Consider the following 23,298-nt stretch of genomic DNA (forward strand, 5'->3'; position numbering starts at 1 on the left):
AATCCCAGAATAAAAAAAAAAGAAAAAAAGGAGAGGTTGGGAGCTTCAGTCACTCGCCAGCCGGAAAACGGCACCCCAGTAGGGACCCCCACCCCGAAGGGGGTGTGACCAGCTGCAAACAGCCATCATCCCCTCATCCAGGCTGCCCAGGCACCCAAGCGGGACCACCACCCTGATCCGGGACACCCTTCAGGGCAAACCAGCTGGCCCCCACCCATGTACCAGGCCTCTATCCTATATAGTAAAAGGGTAATATGAAAACTGACCCTGACAGCAGAAGGACTGGGAATGACTGGTCACTATGACACACACTGACCACCAGGGGGCAGACGCTCAATGCAGGAGCTGCCCTCTGGTGGTCAGGGCGCTCTCACATGGGAGGAACTCTGCTCAGCCACAAGCCAAGCTGATGGCTGCCGGTACAGTGGTGGTAGTGGGAGCCTCTCCTGCTTCCTCAGCAGCGCTAAGGATGTCCAACTGCAGTTTAGGCCTGCTCCCCCCTGGCAAGTGGACATCCCCTGAGGGCTGCTGGGCTGCCAGAGGGATGTCTGATTGCCTTCTTAGGCCCAATCCCTCGGGGAGCGGGCCTAAGCCAGCAGTTGGTCATCTCCTGAAGGGTCCCAGACTGCAAGATAGCACAGGCCAGGCTGAGGGACCCCCCTTCCCCTCCGAATGCACAAATTTTTGTGCACCTGGCCTCTAGTTTTATATAATAAAAGCCTAATATGCTAAGTGTCCGGTCATCCAGTCGTCCATTCAACCAATCAAAGCATAATAGCTAATGATATGCTAAGGTTGTTCAAACACTTGCTATGATGTGCACTGACCACCAGGGGGCAGATATTCAACCATTCAACCAGTCCCCATGTTGTGCACTGATCACCAGGGGGCAGGCTCTCTGACTGGTAGGTTAGCTTGCTGCTGGGGTCCGGCCGATTGGGACTGAGCAAAACAGGCTGGATACGCCTTGGAGCCCTCCCATGGTCCCTCCCTTGCTGGCCAATCTCCCTTGTCCTTCCCCAGCCCCAATTGTGCACTTGTGGGGTACCTCGGCCTGGCCTGCACCCTCTCGCAATCCAGGACCCCTTGGGGGATATCAGGCAGCCAGTTTTGGCCTGATCCCACAGGTGTAAAAGTCTCATGCAAAGCGACCAAACAGCAGAACATCTGGCTGCTATGACGCGCACTGACCAGCAGGGTGCAGATGCTCAATGCAGGAGCTGCCCCCTAGTGGTCTGTGCGCACCCACAGGGGGAGCACAGCTTAGCCCAGGGGTGGGCAAACTTTCGGACTCAAGGGCCACAATGGGTTCTAAAACTGGACCAGAGGGCCGGAACAAAAGCATGGATGGAGTGTTTGTGTGAACTAATATAAATTCAAAGTAAACATCATTACATAAAAGGGTACGGTCTTTTTTTTCAATAGTTTTATTCATTTCAAATGGACCGGATCCGGCCTGCGGGCCGTAGTTTGCCCACGGCTGGCTTAGCCAGAAGCTGGGCTCACGGCTGGTGAGTGCAGCAGTAGTGGCGGAAGCCTCTTCCGCCTCCACAGCAGCGCTAAGGATGTCCGACTGATGGCTTAGGCCCACTCCTGACTGCGAGAGTGTGCAGGCTGGGCTGAGGGACTCCCCTCTCCTCTGATTGCACAAATTTCATGCACCGGGCCTCTAGTCTCTCATAAAGATCTTTTGGGTAATGATTTGGAAAATGCTTTTTTTTTTAAAATGCTTTCTATTGTTTCAGAGTAGTTTTGAGGCAGACTGCAATTGTTGTGCTACACAAAACTGTAAGATCTCAGCCATCACTACCTACCAGATATTTTTATTCCTAAGCCTTTGAACACAGTATTTCTGTTTCTCTGATCTTTAAAGATCTTAGAATTTGCTTTCAAAATGTAATGAGATCTATTGGAGCATTCCTGGATTTAGTAAAATTCAAATTTCAGCAGTAATTTTGGATATGTTATTTTAATTTTCACTAATTTATAAAGATATCTAAATTATACTGGGTCCATTTTTCTCTTCAGATTGGTTTAGATTGCTAGTGTTTTGATATACCAATTTGTTTTTAGTTTCCAAGATGTGGTATCATTAAGTAATTGATACACTCTCAATAAGATTGTCCTTTGTTATTTTTGAAGTTGAAATTCTGATTGATTTTCAAATGAAATTTTATGGCTCTTTTTTAAGTGAATAAGAATTGTAATTTCTGATCTAGTGAGATTTAATGTGGTAATCACCAAGGGTACAATACATAACAAGTATACTGTCAAATTATATGCTCATTCTTTGTTAATGTTGTTCCTAATCTTAGAATTTAAATTTTTTTTATTCTTTCATTTTATATGTATACATAACTCTCTATATTTTTTCTTTTACCTTTTCACATATTTCAACAAGTCATTTTGAGTTTTCCAAAATGATTTTAGCATAATTTCATCAGATAAAATAAAAGAACTCTGAAATCTATGAAGACTATTGGACAAAAAATGTTTACTATTGTTTTAAAATAGTACCAGGGCAGACTAAGCTTTTGTGACTTGTACCACATAAAACATCAAGATCACAGCCATTATTATGTTACAGTTGCTTTTACATCTAAGTTTTTAAGAACAATATGTACTGATTTCTGTTATACTTAAAATGTTTAACATTCTTTTATCATTTAACTTTGAGGAATACTTGAAATTAAGCTTTAGTTTTATCAAGATCTTTATACTTTAAAAGAACCATAATCGAATGCTTTGACATTAGTTTTGAATTGAATTATGTATGTATCTCATTGGGTTTCTTTTCACTAGATTTCACTGCCAATCGTCCTGTCCTAATTTATAATGTATAATTAATTCTTTCTCATTCTAAACTAAAATTTACTTTATATAAAAGTTAAGCTCCCCCCCCCTTTTTTTTGGTTACTTGATGTTAGTATCTAGCTCGCTTCCTCTTCCTGCCCCCATCCCTAGTAATATATGACAATGTGAGGTTCTTAATATTTTTGGTTTTTTGATGCTTAATAAAGCTGAATTGAATAATTTAATAACAAAAGTGAAAACTTCTTATCTTATGGTTCTTAGAATATAATAGGTTCTCAATAAATACATTATCTTTGCCACTGATTCCAAGTTTTAAAACTAAAATGATACATTAGAGGATTTATTGAAAAATATCGATCACAGTCCTATTCCTTTACAACACATTTGCACACTCCTATTTTCTTATTGTTGAGCTTTAAGAGTTCTTTGTATATTTTGGACAACAGTCCGTTTTCAAATGTGTCTTCTACAAATATTTTCTCCTAGTCTGTGGCTGGTTATCTAATTTTCTTGATATTGTCTATCACAAGACAGAAGTTTTTACTTTTAATAAAGTCCATCTTATCAAGTATTTCTTTCATGAATGTATCTTTGGTGTTATATCTAAAATGATAAAACCATACCCAAGTTTATCCAGGTTTTCTCCTATGTTATTTTCTAGGAGTCTTACAGTTTCGCATTTTACATATAGATCTGTGATCAGGTTTGAGTTAATTTTTGTCAAAGGTATAATGTCTGTTTAGATTCTCTTTCTTCATTTCCCTCCCTCCCTCCCTCCCTCCCTCCCTCCCTCCCTCCCTCCCTCCCTCCCTCCCTCCCTCCCTTCCTTCCTTCCTTCCTTCCTTCCTTCCTTCCTTTCTTTTTCTTTTTTGCTGTGGATGTTCAATTGTTCCAGCATCATTTGTTGTAGAGTCTATATGTACTTCATTGTATTGCCATTTCTCCTTTGTCAAAGATCAGTTGACTATATTTCTGTGGGTCTATTTCTGGGCTCAGTGTTGTGTTCCATTGATCTATTCTTGTACCAGTACCACACTGTCTTGAATACTGTAGCTTTATAAGTTCTGAAGTCAGGTAGTGTCAGTCCTCTCACTTTGTTCTTCTCCTTCAATATTGTGTTGGATATCCTGGGTCTCTTGCCTCCTCACATAAACTTTAGAATCAGTTTGTCAGTCTACCAAAATAATTTGCTGGGATTTTGATTGGGATTGCATTGACACAATAGATCAAACTGATGTCTTTACAGTATTGAGTCTTCCTACCCTTGAACGTGGACTCTCTCTCCTTTTATTTAGTTTTTCTTTGATTTTATTCATCAGAATTTGTACTTTTCCTCAAATAAGTCATATACACATATTATTAGGTTTATACCTAACTATTTAATTTTGGAAATCCTACTGTAAAAGGTACTTATTCATTGCTGATATACAGGAAAGCAGTTGACTTATATATTAACTTTGTAATCTGCAATCTCACTATAGTCACTTATTAGTTTCAGGAGATTTTGTTTTGTTGAAGTCAAGTCAGATTTTCTACATAAAAAATCATGTCATCCTGAAATAAAAGGCAGTTTTATTATTTTCTTTCCAATCTGTATACCTATATCCAACCTTGGTATATAGGTTCAATGCTCTAACCAAATGAACTACTCGACCACGGCTCAAGATATTTCTTAATTTCTCTTGATATTTCTTCTTTGACCCATGTGTTATTTAGAAGTGTATCTCACATTAGGGATTTTTCAGAGTTCTTTTTGCTTTTGATTTTTTAGTTTAATTCCATTGTTGTCTGAAAACAGACATTGCGTGTGCTTTTTATATTTGTTAAGGTATGTATTATGGCACAGGATATAGTCTATGTTGGTGAATGTTCTGTTCTATGTGGGCTCAAGAAGATTATGCATTCTACTGTGTGGGATGAAGGAGTCTGTAGATGTTAATTATATCCAGTTGATTGGTGGTGTTGCATTCCATTGAGTTCTTACAGATTTTCTGCCTGCTGATCCATCCATTTTGTAATAGAGGGTTGTTGGAGTCTGCAACTGTGATAGTGGGTGCATCTATTTACCTTTGTAGTTTCTTCATTTTTGCCTCATGTAGTTTGATGCTCTCTTATTTGGTGCTTACATTTTAAGGATTGTAATACCTTCCTGGAGAATTGACCCTTCATCATTATGTAATGCCCTCTTTATCCCCAATAACTTTTCTTGCTTTGAATCTGCCCTATCTGAAATAATACCTAGCCCACGTTTCTCCTGATTAGTGTTAGCATGTTTTATTTTTCTCTATCCATTTACTTATAATCTATATATGTCTTTATATTTAAAGAGGATATCTTATAGACATATAGCTGGGTCTTAATCCACTTTTGAATATCTCTACATGCATCTAGATCATTGACATTTAAAATGACTATTGATATAGTTGGGTTAATATCTACCATTTTTGTTACTGTTTTCTGTTAATTCCTCCTGTTTTTTGTTCCTGCTTTGTCTTTCACTCTTAATCTGCCTTTTGTGATTCTAATTTAGTGTTTTACATGATTCTATTTTCTCTCTTTCTTAGAATATCAGTTATACTTTTTATAAACTTTATTTTTAATGCTTACCCTAGAAGTTGCAATATACCTTTACAACTAATACAAGTTCACATTTAAATAACAATGTACCACTTCAGTGTTAGTGTGAGTACCTCATAATAACAAAAGAACCTAATTTTCCTCCCTCTTGTCCCTTATATCATTATTATAATTCTCTTCACTTACATATAAGCATACACTCACACACACACACACACACACACACAAGATATGTACATAAAAACATATACAATCAAAATAATCGTTGCTATTATTATGACCTAACATTTGTTAGGTCATTTAAGAATAAGAAAAATAAAAGTGTTTATTTTACCTTCACTTCTTTCTTAACACTTTTCCTTTTATTTTTTGTAGACTCATGAAGCTTACTTTTCACTGTAAACTTATTTTCAACAAACATCTTTTACTTTTTTTTTAGCCCACCTACATGTATAATTTTTAAAAATTAATACTTGTGTTCTCTTTTGGTCCAGAAAAATATGAGCCCAGGTGTTTTCTTCTTATTGCATTCTTTCCAAAAGGACTGATTTCTCCAAAAGACAGAGTGTTGTGCTATTTTTGCCTACTATTGACATTGAGGTTAGCTCTGTTGGTTAGAGTGTGCTGGTAATGTCACCAAAGACATGGGTTTTATTTCCATGTGGTTCAGTTAACTTGGTTTTCCACTGCCACAGGCTGCTCCCATAATTATGTCTCAAATGTGTTTTTGGCCCAAGGGAGAACTGATGAAGCAAAGTGCAAATCCATCAACTTGTGGAAAAATGGACACCCAAATGCCCACCCAGCTGACAGGGGGCAAGGGGACTATCATAATGCAATCTCTAAATTCATATCTTGAACAAATTTTATATTATTTATGCTGCAAAGTTCAATATATGTGACTTAATGTTTTGGTTTTAAATAGTTCAAAGTTCGTTACAGGCAAGAAGGTTCATTTTATAGGCAGATCTTAAAATATTAACCAAGGTTACTTTAAAAAAATGAGTCATGCCTAGCCCTTCCCAATTACATAATATTTATTTATCCAAATCCTTTACCAATTTTAAAATATCTCAGTCTTATATTTGAAATTACATATAACAAATATTTGAAGCCTAATACATGAAGGCTTTCATGTAGAAATGTGTGATTTAGTCTTTGCAGTATCATAGTTATGTCTGCAGTATTCTTCATCTTGGTTCAGAAATCTCTCAAATCTCAAAAACCAGAATACATCTGTTTTCAATGTAACTTTATAATGTATAGTCATTTAGTCGAGTGTTTACTGGATTCCAGGTATTGTGTTGAATAAATGTAAAGAGACTCTTTGTAGTCTCCAAGGAACTCTCATATAATGAGGAAGGCGGCACAGATAAATAAGGATACATTTTTAAACATTTAGTACTTTTAAAAAATAGCGTGAAAGTGCTGTGTTAAAGCAAAATAAGGGGTAGTGACTGTGAGAGCAATTATTAAAGGTATTTAATCCAACTGAAAGCTTTGCTGGTTCCTGAAGGACAGGTAAGAGTTAACCTGGGTTGATGGGGCACCCCAGGCAAAAGAAATAGACTTCAGAGGTGAGGGAGCATGCTACATTTAAGAACTGCAAACAGATTAGAATATGCAGAATTTAGAATATGAAAGGGATGATGAAAGATAAGGCTGGGAAGTTAAGCAGAGTCCAAACTATAAAGGGACTGTGAATTATATTCTAAAAGCAGTGGGAAGTGATTAAGGTATTTTAAGCAAGGTCCATATTCAAGAAAATGAAGATGTGAAATGCGATTTAATTTTTGTTGTATAATGTTCAATGCTACATTAGTAGGAAGGCTAGAATTAGATTCATTTATTCAAGAAGTATTTACTGAGCACCTGCTACGTGCCTGGCCACTGCTCTAGTTGCCTGAGATACTGAGAGATCTGAACAAACAGAATCAGTGTTTTCATGCTGCTTGCATTCTGGTGGAGTGGAGAAGACAATAAACTAAAACAAATGTACAGGTAATGTTTCATATGTCAAAAAGTTCTATGAAAAATATCAAAGCAGGGTAAGTTCAAATGGACAGAGGTATATACTGTTTTAAATCTTGGGTCAGGATGATTCTTTCTGCTATGGTGCCATTTGAGCAGAAATCTAAATGAAGTGAAGGGATGAATGGAATGTTTGTTCTAGTCAGTAGACTCAGTCATGGCAGAGCCCCTGAGGCCATGCTAATGGCAGATTCCTGCAGGAGCAGGAGAGCCTGTAGGAGGCCCACTAGGAGGCAAGTTGTCACAGATAAGAGCAGAGATAACTGATGGGGGTGTTGAAAGGATAAGAGCATAAAACTTATAAACAGGAGAAGAGGGAAATCTATTGGAATAGTAGTCTGCCCCTTGTGGGTTTTGCACTCTACCTCAGGTTCCTCTTTTGCTAATTATGTGTTATTTTGGTTACCCTGTAATTGGTCATATTTATTATGCATCTTTAATCTTTTTTTAGTATATACTTATTTTATTTAGAATACTTATTTATTTTGAAAATGAACTACATGTGTTCACCTTCAGATATAGTCTTTAATATTATTGATATATCTATATATACTAGAGGCCTGGTGCATGGATTTATGCACCAGTGGGGTCCTTCAGCCTGGCCTGCGGGGATCGGGCTGAAACCGGCTCTCCAACATCCCCCGAGGGGCCCTGGATTGTGAGAGGGTGATTCCTGGGTGATGCACCCCAGAATTGGACTCCCTCCTCTCTATTCTGAGTGCATCGCCCGAGAACTGCAGCTGCCAAGTCACTGCATCTGGAAGGTCATTCAACTGTCTGGTCTAATTAGCATATTATGCTTTTATTATTATAGATTCCTCTCACACTCTGGGACCCCTCGGGGGATGTTGGAGAGCTGGTTTCGGTCTAATTCCCGCAGGCCAGGCTATGGAACCCCCCCTGCTGGAGGGACCCTGCTCACTCTGCAGATGCCCTTTGAGCTATGGTGCCACTCCAGGTGTGGCCAGCTGGGTAGGGACCACGTGAGGTTGGCTCCAGCTTGTGTCCAGCCTGTCTTGCTCTGTCTCGCCTTGCAGTCCACCACCTGGGACCACCTGTATTAGTCCCTGCACTGGAGGGACTAATTAATTTCCTTTCAATGTGCACGAATCCATGCACCGGGACACTAGTATCTATATAAAATGTTTGTATATATAATATATACAGCAATATCAAAGTAAGGTAAGAACACAGAGATAATGATGGCAGGGAAGAGCATGTGTTCTGTTTAGGTTTTGTAGATCAGGGAAGTCCTCTCTGATATGGATTTTTTTTCAATAATTACCATAAATGTATTTTCTCTTATGATTTTCTTAACATTTTCTTTTCTCTAGCTTACTTTACTGTGAGAATACAGTATATCATACATAAAATATACAAGATATATTAGTCAACTGTTCATGTTATCAGTAAGGCTTCTGGTCAACAGTTGCCTATTAATAGTAAAATTTTTAGGGAGTCAAAAGTTACATGAGAATTTTGACTGCCCTGGGTGTCAGTGTCCCTAACCCCAGTGTTATTGCAGGGTCAACTGTATATGAAAGTGCTGGGATAGAGGTCATTTTTTTAAATTATAACCCTTGAGGTCCATTATAAACTTACAGACCTGCCTAACCTTAGGGATTAAACTGCAAATATAGTGCATTCTGTTTCCCAAACAAAAACTGAACTTTCTACTTAGGGAATCTAAACTATGAGCATTTTCCTTTCTTCCCTTGTTTTCTAAGCCTAAACTCCCACTAGCCTGTCAGTTATGATTATACTAGAGGTCCAGTGCATGAATTCATGCATGGGCGGGGTCCGGCCAGCCCAGCTCTGATCTGTCTATCAGAGCTGGGCTTATTGGGAGGAGGAGATGGCGGGAGGTTGGCCTGCCGGCCCATCTGGTTGGGGAGAGGGGCCGCAGGTGATTGACCAGTGGGTCCTGCCCCCGATTGGGGTGGGGGGGGGCTGATGGGGGCAGGGCTGGCCATGGGGAGGGGCTGTGGGCCAGCCAGCCCACCCCCAAATGGGGTTGGCGGGGTTGATCTGGTATCAGGGCCAGGGGAGGGGCCATGGGAGGTTGGCAAGCCAGTCCCACACCCGATTGGTGAGGGGGGCCAATTGGGGACATAGCTAACTGGGGGGAATGGCCGCAGGCCCATTGGGGTGTGAGGGCCCATCGGAGGTGGGGCTGGCTGGGGGGAAGGGCCACGGGTGGTTGGCCGGTTTGCTGGCTACAGTAGGCATCATAGCGACCAGTCATTCCAGTTGTTATGGCGTTCTAGTTGCTGGCTTTTTATATATATAGATATACTGTTTTCAGCTAATGCGAATAAGAGAAGCTGCTGATAGAAAGAGGAATTTTAGGGACTTCCAGGAGTATTTTGACAACATGAAATTGATTCAATCAGTGTGCCAGTGGAGTCAGGTTGGCGTTTTTAAAATAATATATCTACAAGTCACCACCACTATCTAATTTGTGATCCACATTTTTTTGTTGTTGTTGCATTTTCTGGACCCCTTTTTCAATCGAGAAATTCTGTAGATCTAGACACAATAAAAGGCAAAAAGGCTCTGTTGCTGTTTAACGATCAGTCTAGTGGGAAAGGAAAAGTTAATTAAAATCTATGAAAATGAAATGAGTAACCTTTAAAGATAGGCAATATGGCCAGTGTTAATATGACAATTTGTTAATGGATTAGGCAGTTGTAATCACTATTAAAAATTATTTGAGGCTTTTTTATGTTTAGCAAAAGTTACTAATTAAAGGAAGCAATGACCTGTGAGATTATCCATGAAAACCATTTGCCATCTGAATATAACACCAAAGAAAATACTCATTTAAATTTTTTCTTTTCATGCTATAATCTTACATAGAGTTTGGTTTATGGTTATTTTTCTATTACCAGTTAATTGGGTAATTTTTGAATCCCTTCTGTTTCAATGAGACACATTTTTAATTCTCATTAGTAGTAAGAGACTACAACCACTAAAAAATCCCAATCTTACCTATTCATGAGGAGCCCTTTCCGTCTGATGCCTGGTTTTGGGGATAGCTGTCTTTTGAAGCCAATCTTGTTTTTGGGGGTGTTTTTTTTCCCTTAACACTGACCAGAAAAGAAAGTGATCTGACAAATGAGAATATTTGTGTGAAAATATTGTTTTTCTATATCCAGATGAAATTGTTTATTGGAGTTTATAAAGGACTCTGGATAAGAAGAAATAGAAGAATTATTGTAATTGTGAGGATTTGAAAGACAAAAAGGGAAGATCTATAATTCTCTGAAGTGTATTTACTCTGGGTATAAAAAAAAAAAAACACAACAGATAGACATTAGAGGTGAATTAGAATGAATTTCTCATATGTCTTTATTATCTATAAACAGTCCTAACAATAAGAATAATTACTTAAACTAAGTGAGAATCTGTTTGGATTTCTAAAGGGTTTTGGGGTGATAATTTCCATCCATATTCTGAATAGTGTTACTAGTACAGATTGAGCCAGGCAACTAACACACTATAACTAACATTTAGACACCATGTAGCAAGCAACCTACCATTGAACAGTGCTTAAAATATCAGCACTGGAAGAATCTTCACAGTAATCTATTCACTCCCATTATTTTACTAATTGGATCACTGTGGTCAAGAATGATTAAGTGTCCTGGACAGGCGGCTCAGTTGGTCAGAGCATCATCCATACACCAAAAGGTTGTATGCCGGTCAGGCCATATACCTAGGTTGCAGGTTCAATCCCTGGTCTGAGTGCATACGGAAGGCAACCAGTCGATGCTTCTCTCTCACATCATTGTTTCTCTCTCTCTCTCCCCTTCTCTCTCTCTAAGAATCAATAAAAATAAAAAAGAATGATTAAGTGACTGTTTTTACAAATGTAATTTGATAACTAATAGCAGAGGAAGAACTAGAACCTAGGTCTCCTGACTTCCATTCTTATATTTTCCCACCATTCTGAATATATGTGCTTTAGTAGAAAATTGGCCATTGACCTTAGCATTACTAATTGGCCTGTAGTATTATAGGTTTTCCCATTATTGTCCTAATTATCAGTTTTCAAATCTGACCAGATTCTTCTGACTTCGGCCAGAGCACAACTGCTTTTGGAATAGGAAGTCCCAATCATTTCAGGAAGATTAGAAAGGATACAATATAGAAGGAGTACTATGAAGTATAATAAAATAAACTGTAGTTATAACTCAGAATAATCATTTTGAAATGCTTGTAGTGTTTACCTATTTTTATCATATGTTTTGTTGTCTACTGTTGTTATCTCGACGTCTGTGATGTTTCTACATCAGCTCAGACCTTTCCGAGGCAGGGATAGATGTAGACACCAGAGTAGAGCAGAGGGAGTCAGCACTTCCCCTTCTCACTTCTCCATATGCTATATGCACATTAGTAACATCTGCAGCTTTTATTGTTTTATTAAAAATATATTTACTCAGTAAATGTTTCTTTAACATGTACAATATTCTGAGCTAAAGCTCCTGAAATTGGTACATTTCAAAGAGTTTGAATCTAGTAACAGATCCAAATATGTAACAATTAACTGTAATAGAATGAGAACTGTAATAAAAGTACAAACAAAGAACTGTGAGAATCAGAAGCAGACGCAGTATCTCCAGAAATGAGTGGTACTGGGCATGGCATAATTTGTGAACATCAACAGAGGATATTTGTTTTAAGCTGGGATTTGAAGGATGGTTGGATATTTTCTACTTAGTGAAGTCCAGGAAGGATGTCACAGACAGTGTGAGGAGATATTGCAGTGATGATAGAAGTAATGGTGTGAGAAGTAAATCTATGGACAGATTTGGTATAAATGACATACCAAGGAGTTTAAATATTATCTATCTCAGCATGGGAAGTTCTAGACACACAACACTATTCTTTCCTGCCTCTATGTTCATAGAGGACATCAAAAATGAATTTAAGAACTTTCCACGTATGTCAGGCATATCCCTGGAATACTGACCACTCACACTCCAGGAAGCTGTCATCAGCAGTCACTATGGCAGCATGGATAAAATCAAGTCTACAAGCAGTTTAAAGCAAAGAATGACATGAGCATATCTATTTTAGATTCATAACTCTGGGCTGTGCAGGGTGATGGTTGAGTGATAAGAGGACAGGAAGGAACACAGGCAGAATGCTACTATAGTAATACAGTTGAAAAATTCAGGACACCTTTTTATAATTAAATGTATAGAACTTGAAGCTGTCATTGCTTTTATGAAAATTTTGGTAAACTTTTCCTCATAATATCCATTTTGGATTTAATAAAAACTGCACCTAATGAATCTAGACCTAAAACAAAGTTCATGATAAGCTGCCTTCCAACCTAAGGAATTTAAGTAAAAGCCAAACTTCCTATTAAATGAGCGCAATTTAGAGATCGTGTACGTAGGAAGGAACATGACTTTATGCCTGCATTTGAGCATTTGAAACTTATTCTTGACAAAGTGTTTACAATAGATTATAAACTTCTCTTGTTCATTTCGTTAATTGTTACATGTAATAGTTTGACTGAGACAGTCCTTAGGCCAATTTAGGACAGTGTCCTGTTTTCTAATGAATCTCTTCTGACTTTCTCTGCTATTGTCGCCAATAGAAATGACAAAACTCTCATAGTTGACGGAGTCAGAACCTTTGTTCTACATTTAGGTGTTTCTCTGTGACAGAACCAAAAATGAGGTGGAGTGGGATAGATTGTTGTGTTGTTTTCTGTAGTATATCAGTTTTGTAGAGATGAGGTTTTAAATCTCTTTAGTTGTCAAGATGGAAAGTTTCACCAGAAATGAATTGAATTCAAATAAAATACAAGTACCTGTATTTGGATATTTTACCACATACCCAAGAGACAGACAGTGGATTACAAACCTCTCATTTATTGGGCCATTTGGGCTCCATCTGCAGACCAGTATGTTGTTTCAGCGTCTGAGACAAACCACAGAGGATAGCCATACTTTTTAAATGTTGATCTTCATTTTAACCTGTGTGTTTTCTGTGGTCAGGCCTGATGGGAAAACTCTTAACTCACTGTGGTATGTCCATATATGTACCAGTGGGTGGCAGCAGATATAGCAGAGTTCTAAAAATGTAGCTACCAATCACACATGCAGCCTAAAAGAAGTATACTTAAGGGCTTTTTTTGTTTATTTGTTTTAAAATGCACCTGATTATTTTTCACACATGTTCCTGATTTTAGTATCGTACTGAAGGGTAATTTTTGAAAAATAGTAATAAGCCAATATATATAATTCTTATTATGTACCAGACACTGTTTTAAGTGTTTTACATATATTAACTTAAATCAAGTATATTTGATTTCTTTTGAGGTATTTTAGCTAATGGAGAATCATATTGTTATTCATTTATCCTATTTTACTAATGTAATAGAATGGGAAGAACATTTACTGACAAATGTTATATTAAGGAGAGGAACTATTCAACATAAACAAAATTTATGTTTTTTTATTTTGTGAGATATTTTGTATGTTGAATGCTTACACACTTTGCCAAAAATTACTGCCTTTTCAAGCGTCTAGAAGATATTTGCTTTTCATCAAAGTCACATTTCCTATTTTTTATTTTTTCCTCACCCTAGGATATGTTTATTGATTTTAAAGGGTGAGAAAGGGGGGGGGGCAGGGGAGAGAAACATTGATGTGAGAAACACCAATCAGTTGCCTCCATTACATGGCCTGACTGGGGTTCAAACCCACAACATCGGTATGTGCCCTGACCAGGAATTGAACTTGCAATCTTCGGGTGTGTGGGATAGCACTCCAGCCAACTGAGCCACCTGGCCAGGGCAAAACCACATTGTTTTTTTTAATGTTATCTTTCAGAGTTGAGGAATTTTATTACAAGGTCTCACAGGTTTTTGTTGTTGCACAAGTGATTCAGCAAGGTTTCCTTTAGGTTTGGGGAGGCATCAGAAGTGTATAGACATTTATGGTAGAGGTTGGAATACCATGGCATTAAAATACAAACCTTGAATGGTAAAGGAAGGTGGTCACTGCTTTGTAAGAACGTACTGGTACCTGTCGGGTTCAGAAGCCCTGGGCTCAGGGTCATGAGCTTCTGTTGACTGGCTGTGTGACATTGACAGTGCCTTTGGATCTGTCGGAACTCAGTCCTCATCTATGAACTGTGAGGAGGTTGGATTAGATCAGCACAATTGGGAGCCTGCAGTTGCACCATGGCACCACAGGGTTGACCCCAGTATAGGAGGGAAGTCCATCGGGTGGGGCCTAATGTCCTCCAATTTTGCTTCCACCAAAGCAGCTTCTTTTCTGCTTTCTAAATTATGTGTTTATAATATACACTTGAAAGTGTGTATGATTTTATTCATAAGACAAAATTCTACTTTAAAAAACAAAAAAAGCCCCTGGTCTCAATGGTACCTTCTGTTCCTAAAATGTCAAAGTTTCTAATAACTGGGGAGCCAAGGAGGAAACGGGGAAATTGCCCATTGTATTCCCCATGTGACTAGTGTCTTGAGTATCTAGTCTACAATTGTGGGAGGCTGAGTCTGTCATTCATGACCTCATAAGGGTCGTGGAGCACTGTTTAATTTAGTCAATCTCATTATACTGTGCCTGCCATCCACAGAAGAATGGCTCACATTTACTTTTTTTAAAGTATTGAATTCTTCTGAGAATTTACATTATCTATTGTTTTAGGTAAATGTCAGGACACACAAAGTAACACTGAACAGGAGTACTGAATTCTTGAGTGAGGTACAGGAGCCAGAGACTAAATGCTTTTCTCTAAATTGTAATCACTAATTTGCCATATTCTACTGCTAGCACTACTCTGTCCAGTGCCATTGTGGTGAGCGTTGCTGTGTTTGAAGCCCTGTTTCAATAACTTTTCTGTGTTACCAGACTTGCAGTATGGATGAGATGCTTTATAATAAAGGTCAGAGATCTCCGATCTCACTGTAAAGGGTCAGATTACTAGACGGGCATGTTGTTCATGCACACCTGGGCATGCTTCTCATTTCAAAAGCAAATAAACTAAACAACAACCTATCTGCTTCCTTGGCTACCAGGAACCAGAATCAACATAAAAAAGTGTCAAACCTCCTTTGAACAGCCATGCCACCTGTTGTAAAGATTGGAAAGAATGCAAACAAGTGGTACAGACTGAGCAAAAAACATGGTCATGATCTATTACCCCCAGTATTTCAGAGAAATACAAAGTGGAAAAAAACAAAAACAAATAGATTTTAAAACAAATTGATTCTCCAGTTCCCATTCATGGTGTCCTTTTAAAAAAAAAAAAAATCCTCACCGAAGGATATCTTTCCATTGATTTTTAGAGAGCGTACACAGGAGAGGGAGAGACAGAGAGAGAAACATTGATGTGAGAGAGACACATGGATTGGCTGCCTCCTGCACAGCACCATGATCAGGGCCTGCTGGGGACTGAACCTGCAACAAGTACATGCCCTTGACCAGATTCAGGCCTGTAACCCTTCAGTCTGTTGCCAACACCCTAACCACTGAGAAAACTGGCCAGGGCTTTGTGTCTTTTTCAAATGGATTTATCCCCCATCTCTTAAAGACCATATAGTTAGTATCAGCTCTTTAAAGAGTTGGAACCAGTCCAAGGAAAATACACAGGACTGCAGCCCTTTTCACCAAAAACATCTTTCATTAACTGATGTTGACGGAAGCACGTTTAGCCACAGCAATCTGCATGGCAGTTGAATTGCTGTTTGTGTTGAACAGGAAACCAGAGAATAATAAAGCAAAACACGAACATGCCAGTGGTGACCAAGGAAGCAGAGCGGCCCTTTAGCTTTTCCTTGCTGATCATTTGTTCTAAAGTTGGTCAAGAACAAGCAACAAGATTGTTCATTATAGTTAGGTGTGCTGATCACACTCTGGTGTCGAGGCGATCTGTCACTTCAGTTGTCCAGGGGTGTCATCTGTGTTCTCTCATCTGGTATTTGCGGTAGAGCAGCCACTTCTCAGCAATGCCTAGCAGCCGTATTTCATCAGCACAAGTTAACAACACTGTTCATCATTTCAAATGCATGTGCTTAAACACTGCACCTGACAAGTGAGCAATTGCACAGAGCAGTGATATAGACAGCCGGGGCAATTTGGGGAATGTAAGTTAAGAAGCAGAGGTGGAGAAATCGTAGTTAAGGGGGGTGTGGATATAAAGACCTAGAAGCTCTGGTTGTTGACATCAGAGAACTCCAAAAGGAAGGGAGAGGAGCACACATGTGTGCATTCTTTGTAGAACAACAGTATGGAAAGGGTACAGTGAAGTACTGAGTGGTGCAAATGAGAGCATGGTATGCTAGATGGGCAGGAAGGCAGAGGAGCAGTGTTCTAGCTGTGGCCTGGCATTAACTAGGTAATCTCAGGCAAACTAATTGCTTTCTTTGAGCCTCGTCTTTATCGATTTATTGTAGAATGAAACGTTTCACTGTTGAATAGAAAGTTCTTGCCCACTCTAAGTTCTCCGAGTTTCTGAATAGAGATAAAAAGGTTCAATAATACTTCATTCCCAGACACTTTTAAAAATGACAGCAATCCAACTAGCGCTAATTTACATAAAAGGAAATAAAGTCCAGGGGTTAGGTGTGCTTCAGGCAGGAGTGATCTTGTCCTCAACCAGCTCTCTCTGTCTCTGGGCTCTGCTTTCTTCTTTGCCAGCTTCATTATTGTACAGGTTTCTTTTGCAATAGTAGGAAATACAAGCTAATATAAGCTTGCAGTTTCCAAAGGAGAGGGATTCTCTCTCACTATCCATATTAGTGCCTGAAAAAAAGAGATGCCTGCTGGTGTGACTAAGTTTATATGCTATCAGGCAGAAGGGGCGGAGGGGCGGGGCGGGGGGGAGGGGAAGCAGTTGGTTCTCACAGGGAAGGGATGTGGCATAGAGAAAAAATAAAAACAGTTGTCCACTCTACTCTTGATATAAGTTAGGATGATGGTTAGTGGGGGTGAACAGAGGGGGCTCTATATTTTAAATACCAATTGTAAATCATTTCTGTTCAACCATGAAAATCAAGCACTGCTATTGGTGGTAGTTTTGTTGGAAGAGCAACATGAACTTTTATGTACTTTTTTAAAACATATTTTTATTGACTTCAGAGAGGAAGGGAGAAGGAGAGAGAGATAGAAACATCAATGATGATAGAGAATCATTGATCAGCTGCCTCCTGCATGCCTCCTACTAGGGATCAAGCCCTAAACCCAGGTATATGCCCTAACCAGGAATTGAACCGTGACCTCCTGGTTCATAGGTTGACACTCAACCATTGAGTCACACCAGCCGGGCAAAGGAACATAATTTTTTAATTGCAATTATCCTACTATGAAGTTCTGAGGGTAAACTGAACTTATGTCTATATTTTATCAACTGTGTGAGTTGAGTTTGACTATATAAGTGACTCAATATCCTTATTTGCCCACTAAATTTTAGGTAAGGTATGTGATGTTTGCTATACTAAGTTGGCTATGGGGAACAAGATCATTTTCCTTTAATGGTTGATAGACCCCACTATTCACCACACCAATTCCACACTACCATTAACCAACACAATTCATTACAGGGGGCCCACCTCTGAGACCCACCTAATAAACATAAGTAGTGTAACAAAATGGCTACATCACATGGGAACAGAATAGTGATCTCACATCTCACAGGTATTGAAGAGTTGCACTGAAGACATAATTTACTAAAAACAGTTGGAGTAGGCATCTGTTGTTTTGGCCTGTCCACCTGCCTTCTTCTGTTAACAGTACTCTGACTTTGCATTTGGAAGCTGTTCTTTCTGTTCTTTGTCCAATCCTTTTGGGATTATCAGTGAACTCTTTCCATGCTTTCCCCTAGTCAAGAAGAAGGCAAGAGATCTAAGCTAGGCTACTTAGCTCTTCTCTTTATGGAACTTCATCTTGATGGAGTGACACAAAGATTAGAGGCATCCAGCCTGGCTAGCGTGGCTCAGTGGTTGAGCGTCAACCTTGAACCTATGAACCAGGAGATCATGTTTCAATTCCTGGTCAGGGCATATGATCAGGTTGCAGGCTCAACCCCCACTGGGGGGTGTGCAGGAAGCAGCCGATCAATGATTCTTTCTCATTCTTGATGTTTCTACCTCTTTCTCCCCTCCTTTCCTTTCTGAAATCAATTTAAAAAATATATATTTTTTTAAAAAGATAGAGGCACCCAGGATAAAATGCCTATTGGTTCATGCTCCCTGCATCCCACCCAGACCAGTGCTTATTATCTCCAGAGCCTAGATCCTTTTCCCCCACATCTCTATTAGTTATTCCAAAGCCTTCTAATAAATTCTAAGTGATTGTTGTTCAGTTAGCAACTGAGTGTTATCACTTAGCAAGCACTAGGCACCAAACCATCTTGAAATTCCATTTATTTAGGTCAAAATTCTGTGAGTTGGAGTTGGCACTGGATTCACCTGGGCTCCTACCTATGTCATCTGTGGTCATCTTCAGTTCAGCTGGGCAGCTGTGCTCTGGACATTCCCTGACTACCAGTGGAGGCAACCTGCAGGGCGTTAGGGGTGGGAAGAGTCCTGGACCATGTGTCTCTCGTCATCTCAATAAGTTGGACTGTGCTTGTTCAGATGATAATGACAGAGTTCCAAGTGAAAATGTGTGAGGCCTCTTGCACCTTCAAAGCAGATTGGCATAAAGTTGCATTTGCTATATTCTATTCACCAAATCAAGTCAGGAGGCAGCCTCTATGCAAGAAGAGGTGAGCGGTGCTCGTGACTGCTAGATGGAAGTAGCTACAGTGTCACAATGCAACTGAGTAAGGACACAAGAAGAGGAATGACTGAGGCTACTTAATCTACCACACCTCAAGTTGGTTTCTGCTAAAGAACATGATATGCCAACTAAAAATCCCTTTAAAAATCCACCTTAATACATTCCCATGCTCCCATAATTTATTGGTGTAACTCTGATTATGAGAGGTCTGGGAGCTAAAGCCAGCTCCACTATGGACACAGAGCAAAAACTACCTCTTATCCTTAATCCAAGTGCATTGTGTCTTGAGAGGGTTGCTTGCTGCTCCTGTAGTTCTCTCATAATCATCCAGTCTCAAAGGGCCATCACTATCAATCATACCATCTACCAGGTTTTCTGGCGTTTCAGTGTACTGCCCACCCAGTTATGACATATACCATTGTGGCTTGGCTTTCCACGATACTGTTGTTTCCTGCTGCATCTGGCATTGCACTTGCTAAAAACATTTGCCTTTCTGGGATATATATTGAATTTCTGGAGGTTATATATTCCTTTTATGCAGTACAGCCTCTTGGTAAGCTATATCAATCACAGCGTAGGGCAAATGCTAATATTAATGTGCGCTGCTGTAGGTGTTTATTGCCAGTTTCCATCCAAGTTCTGACTCAGCCCAGCCCTCTCTAGGTTTGTGAGATCTAATAACATCACAGCACAGGGTGGTATAGCTGCAGGCAGAAAATTCTACTTGCCAAATATATGCATATATATTTTTATAGCAGGTTCATAAATTAATGTTGGGCACTGAGGCACTGTGGCTGTGCGCAGGCATTTAGACAGAACTCTCTTCAGCGACTACCTCGCCTTCCAGCCACTGATTTCTCTGAGATGGTGCCAACCTCTTGGTCAGATGTAGCTTCAATGCTTCCCACCCTTTCGGTGTGAAATGATAATTAATGTGACTGTACAGTTAAACTGGTGTTCTACTTCCATTAATAACACCCATTATTCCAGGGTATTTTAATTTGGTTATAAAATTTTCTCTGGAGATGTTGGCTTGAGAGTTTAAGAGCAAATGGTTTGCTTCTCATTTTTCTTTCAAAAGAAAAAAATGTGTGTGTGTGTGTGTGTGTGTGTGTGTGTGTTTAAGGGAAATTTTGTGTTACTTTTGAGTTATGTAAACTGGACCAAATTTCTAAAATGCTGATGTGATTTTGGATTTTAATTGAGTTGGTCTCATTCTCCAGTATCTCCACCAGCTCTGGGACCTCCCAGGGTTCTCAGCCAGCTTAGGTTTGGCAGGATCCAGAGCTCTGCTCATCTCATCCGTGGGCATGAGGACATCAAATTTTATTCCAGACAACAGTTTATACAAGCCTCTGACTGAATTGTGTTTGATAATGAGACTACCAATTTTTGCACTGCATTTTGATGGGTATTTTACTTTCTTGTTGTAGATCTGCTGGAGGAGTCCCACAGAAAAGATGAAGAAATGGAATCTCTACAGGTAAATTGTCCAATAGGGCAGGTATCCTGGTGATAAAAGCATTTTTTGTTGTTGTTGTTTTCCCGGTTAGCTGTTAATATTGTCCCATTCAGACCATGATGACAAATGGAGTAAAAAAAAAAAAAGTCAGAACTTTAAAGCCCAAGTTGGAATTTGCTTCCTTTAGAAGTGTTTGAGAGCATTTATAATCTCCTAAAGCATGAAGCTTACTCAGGCTTGCCTGGGTGGCGCAGCAGGTTGGAGTGTCATCCTGTATACCAAAAGGTAGCGGTTTCGATTGCTGGTCGGGGTGGTGTGGTAGGCATCCGATGAATATTTCTCTCTGCCTTCATGCTGCTCTTGAAAGGAACTTTTATTCCTTGGTTTAGCTTACTAGCAGCATTAGGAAATGAAAGCAACATCTTTGCAAAATCATTTCCCTCCAAATAGGACTTATGAGTAAGGATGAATTCATGGAATCTACATATTCAAGTGAAAGTTGAAAGTATTCTGACTCCATGAATGTCATCTACCAATGGCCAACCAAGAATATAAACACATATATGGCCCTTAAGACTTACCCTGTATGCCTCTCAGTTCACTATGGATTTATGCACATTTCTTGAATTAGAAAATTGTGTTTGAAAGGTTGCACTAGAATGTTAATTGACATTTCCATGGAACGAGCAATTGATGTTAACTCAGCATCTGACAGAAGTTCTCTTTCTTTTGCATTGGCCTAATTTACAAATGGGTAACTCAAATGTCTATCTTTATTAGGGGAAATATAATCAGTTATATTCGCATGACAGAACCAATTCATTTAATGTCAACATTGTGGATTAAGAACAGTAAATACTTTGGACATTTAAAGTTCTCCTTGGGCCTGGAGATGCAAGTAGGACTGGAGAGTGATGCAATGAGCTGGCTTGAATGCTGTAGGGGTAAAGATGTTTGCTTTGGGCCAGTGAAGGATGGATTAAGCAAAGCCGAAAGAGCAAGAGGAATGTTCTATAACTGGGGACTCTTCTATCTTATGCTCCATCTGTTAAGTTTTATAATTGATCTGAAAATGATGAAGAAGAGTACAGCTCTATATATCTAATAAAAGTGGCTTGTGTTAACCACAGTTTGGTACAGATTATATATATATAAAGGCTTTTTGAGGCATTTTGGTTATGCACCATATTTGCCATTGGCCCCAGAATACCACATATAAACATATTTATTGAGTACGTAATACATATCTGGCCTTTCGAAATGGCAGCACAGGCCCTTTTGAGTTTATTTCTCTCACAATATGAATGTTGGAATCTGTAATCCTGTTAAAGTTAATAGCCAATGCTGCTTCTCAAATATTTATTAAGTGCTGGCAGCATTTTCTACCAAAATGTCTATTGAGTGCAATAGAGTGTCCCAGCCAACTAACTATGGGACTTTTAAATGTAGGGCATCATCCAGTATGATATCCAACAGCAGAAAAATTCACTGTTGGCACTTTGTAGAGGCAACTAGTGTCTAACTAATACTCTGTTAAGATCTAAGAAGGAACTGGCACTCGCAGAGAGAACAGAGTGCATAGACACGTCCCAGAAAGCCTTTCATGTTCCAGACTAGAGGAAGACCTATCAAAGGTGCCTACATCCCCGAGTCTTCAAATGTCAGTATCACGGGTGATAGTTTGAGAAGACTATCTATTAAAGTATGCAGGTTGAAGTCCTACAATCACACAATAGGATTTGGGGAGAAAAAGACAAAGGAATTTTTAAATAAATGATAGCACCAAGGACTTGAGGTTGGCAGTTCTTGAGTTTTAAGTCCTGTCTCTGCTTCTGATTCACTGGGTAACCTTGAGTAACTCAATTAACTTTGCTATGACTATATTCTGATCTATAATGTAAAATCATCAAACTGTCTTCCAGAAATCTTTAGTGTGGATTAGATTATCCCAGAAGGGAGAGCTAAATATTTAATTCCAATTTACAGCGTTAGCAAATCCCCACATGTCCAAATAGGAGTCAATTTTATTTACTCATTATCATCATATAATTGTGTATAACAGACATTCTGCATTTAATATTATTCTCCTTAAGGGTAGTGGGTGTTTGTCTCTAAGCTCTTCCTAGTTCCCTGTAACTGAAAAGCGCTCCATCTACTCATTGAACAAATCTTTATTGTGCAAGGCCCTATACTAGTTTCTAGGGATACAAAGGCAAGCTGCTTATACTGGGTAGCTTCTTGCCCTTTACACAGTAATTAGTGAAAAAGAATGTTAAATACACATTTATAATAAAATATTTTAAAATGCTACTAGGGGAGATAACTCACTGTGGGAGCATATAGCAAGAAAATCTGTCTTTGGTGGAGATAATGGTAGGTTGGGTGTAAGTTTAGGGGGTCAAAGCTGAAAAGGATGAGCTGGGATGGAGTGGCAATCCAAATTGGCTTCCCAAAGGAAGTCAATATTTAAATGATAACCAGAAGTTAACATTGGCAAGTTTGGAGTGAAGATAAGAAAAGTTTTAGGAAATGTGAAGGACATGGGAAGGCCTGTGGTAAAGAGAGCATCGGTGTCATATTTAAGGAACTGAAAGAAGTTGTGTATGGTGGAAAGTAGTGACAGAGAGCAGAGGCAAAATGGGAATCTATAAG

At 39.2% G+C, this 23,298-nt stretch overlaps 1 protein-coding gene across 1 annotated transcript in view; it reads left to right on the top strand.

Annotated features, from left to right (window-relative positions):
- Positions 1-23,298, top strand: part of CEP128 (centrosomal protein 128) — a 348,318-nt gene that overhangs the window by 265,492 nt on the left and 59,528 nt on the right. The window contains exon 19 of the mRNA XM_081083727.1: positions 20,618-20,667. Within this exon, the coding sequence (XP_080939853.1) occupies positions 20,618-20,667 (50 nt within the window). The remainder of the gene's footprint in view (positions 1-20,617; positions 20,668-23,298) is intronic.

The sequence above is a fragment of the Myotis nattereri genome (genome assembly GCF_964212035.1).
Source record: "Myotis nattereri genome assembly, chromosome: 1".
NCBI classification, from domain to species: domain Eukaryota; kingdom Metazoa; phylum Chordata; class Mammalia; order Chiroptera; family Vespertilionidae; genus Myotis; species Myotis nattereri.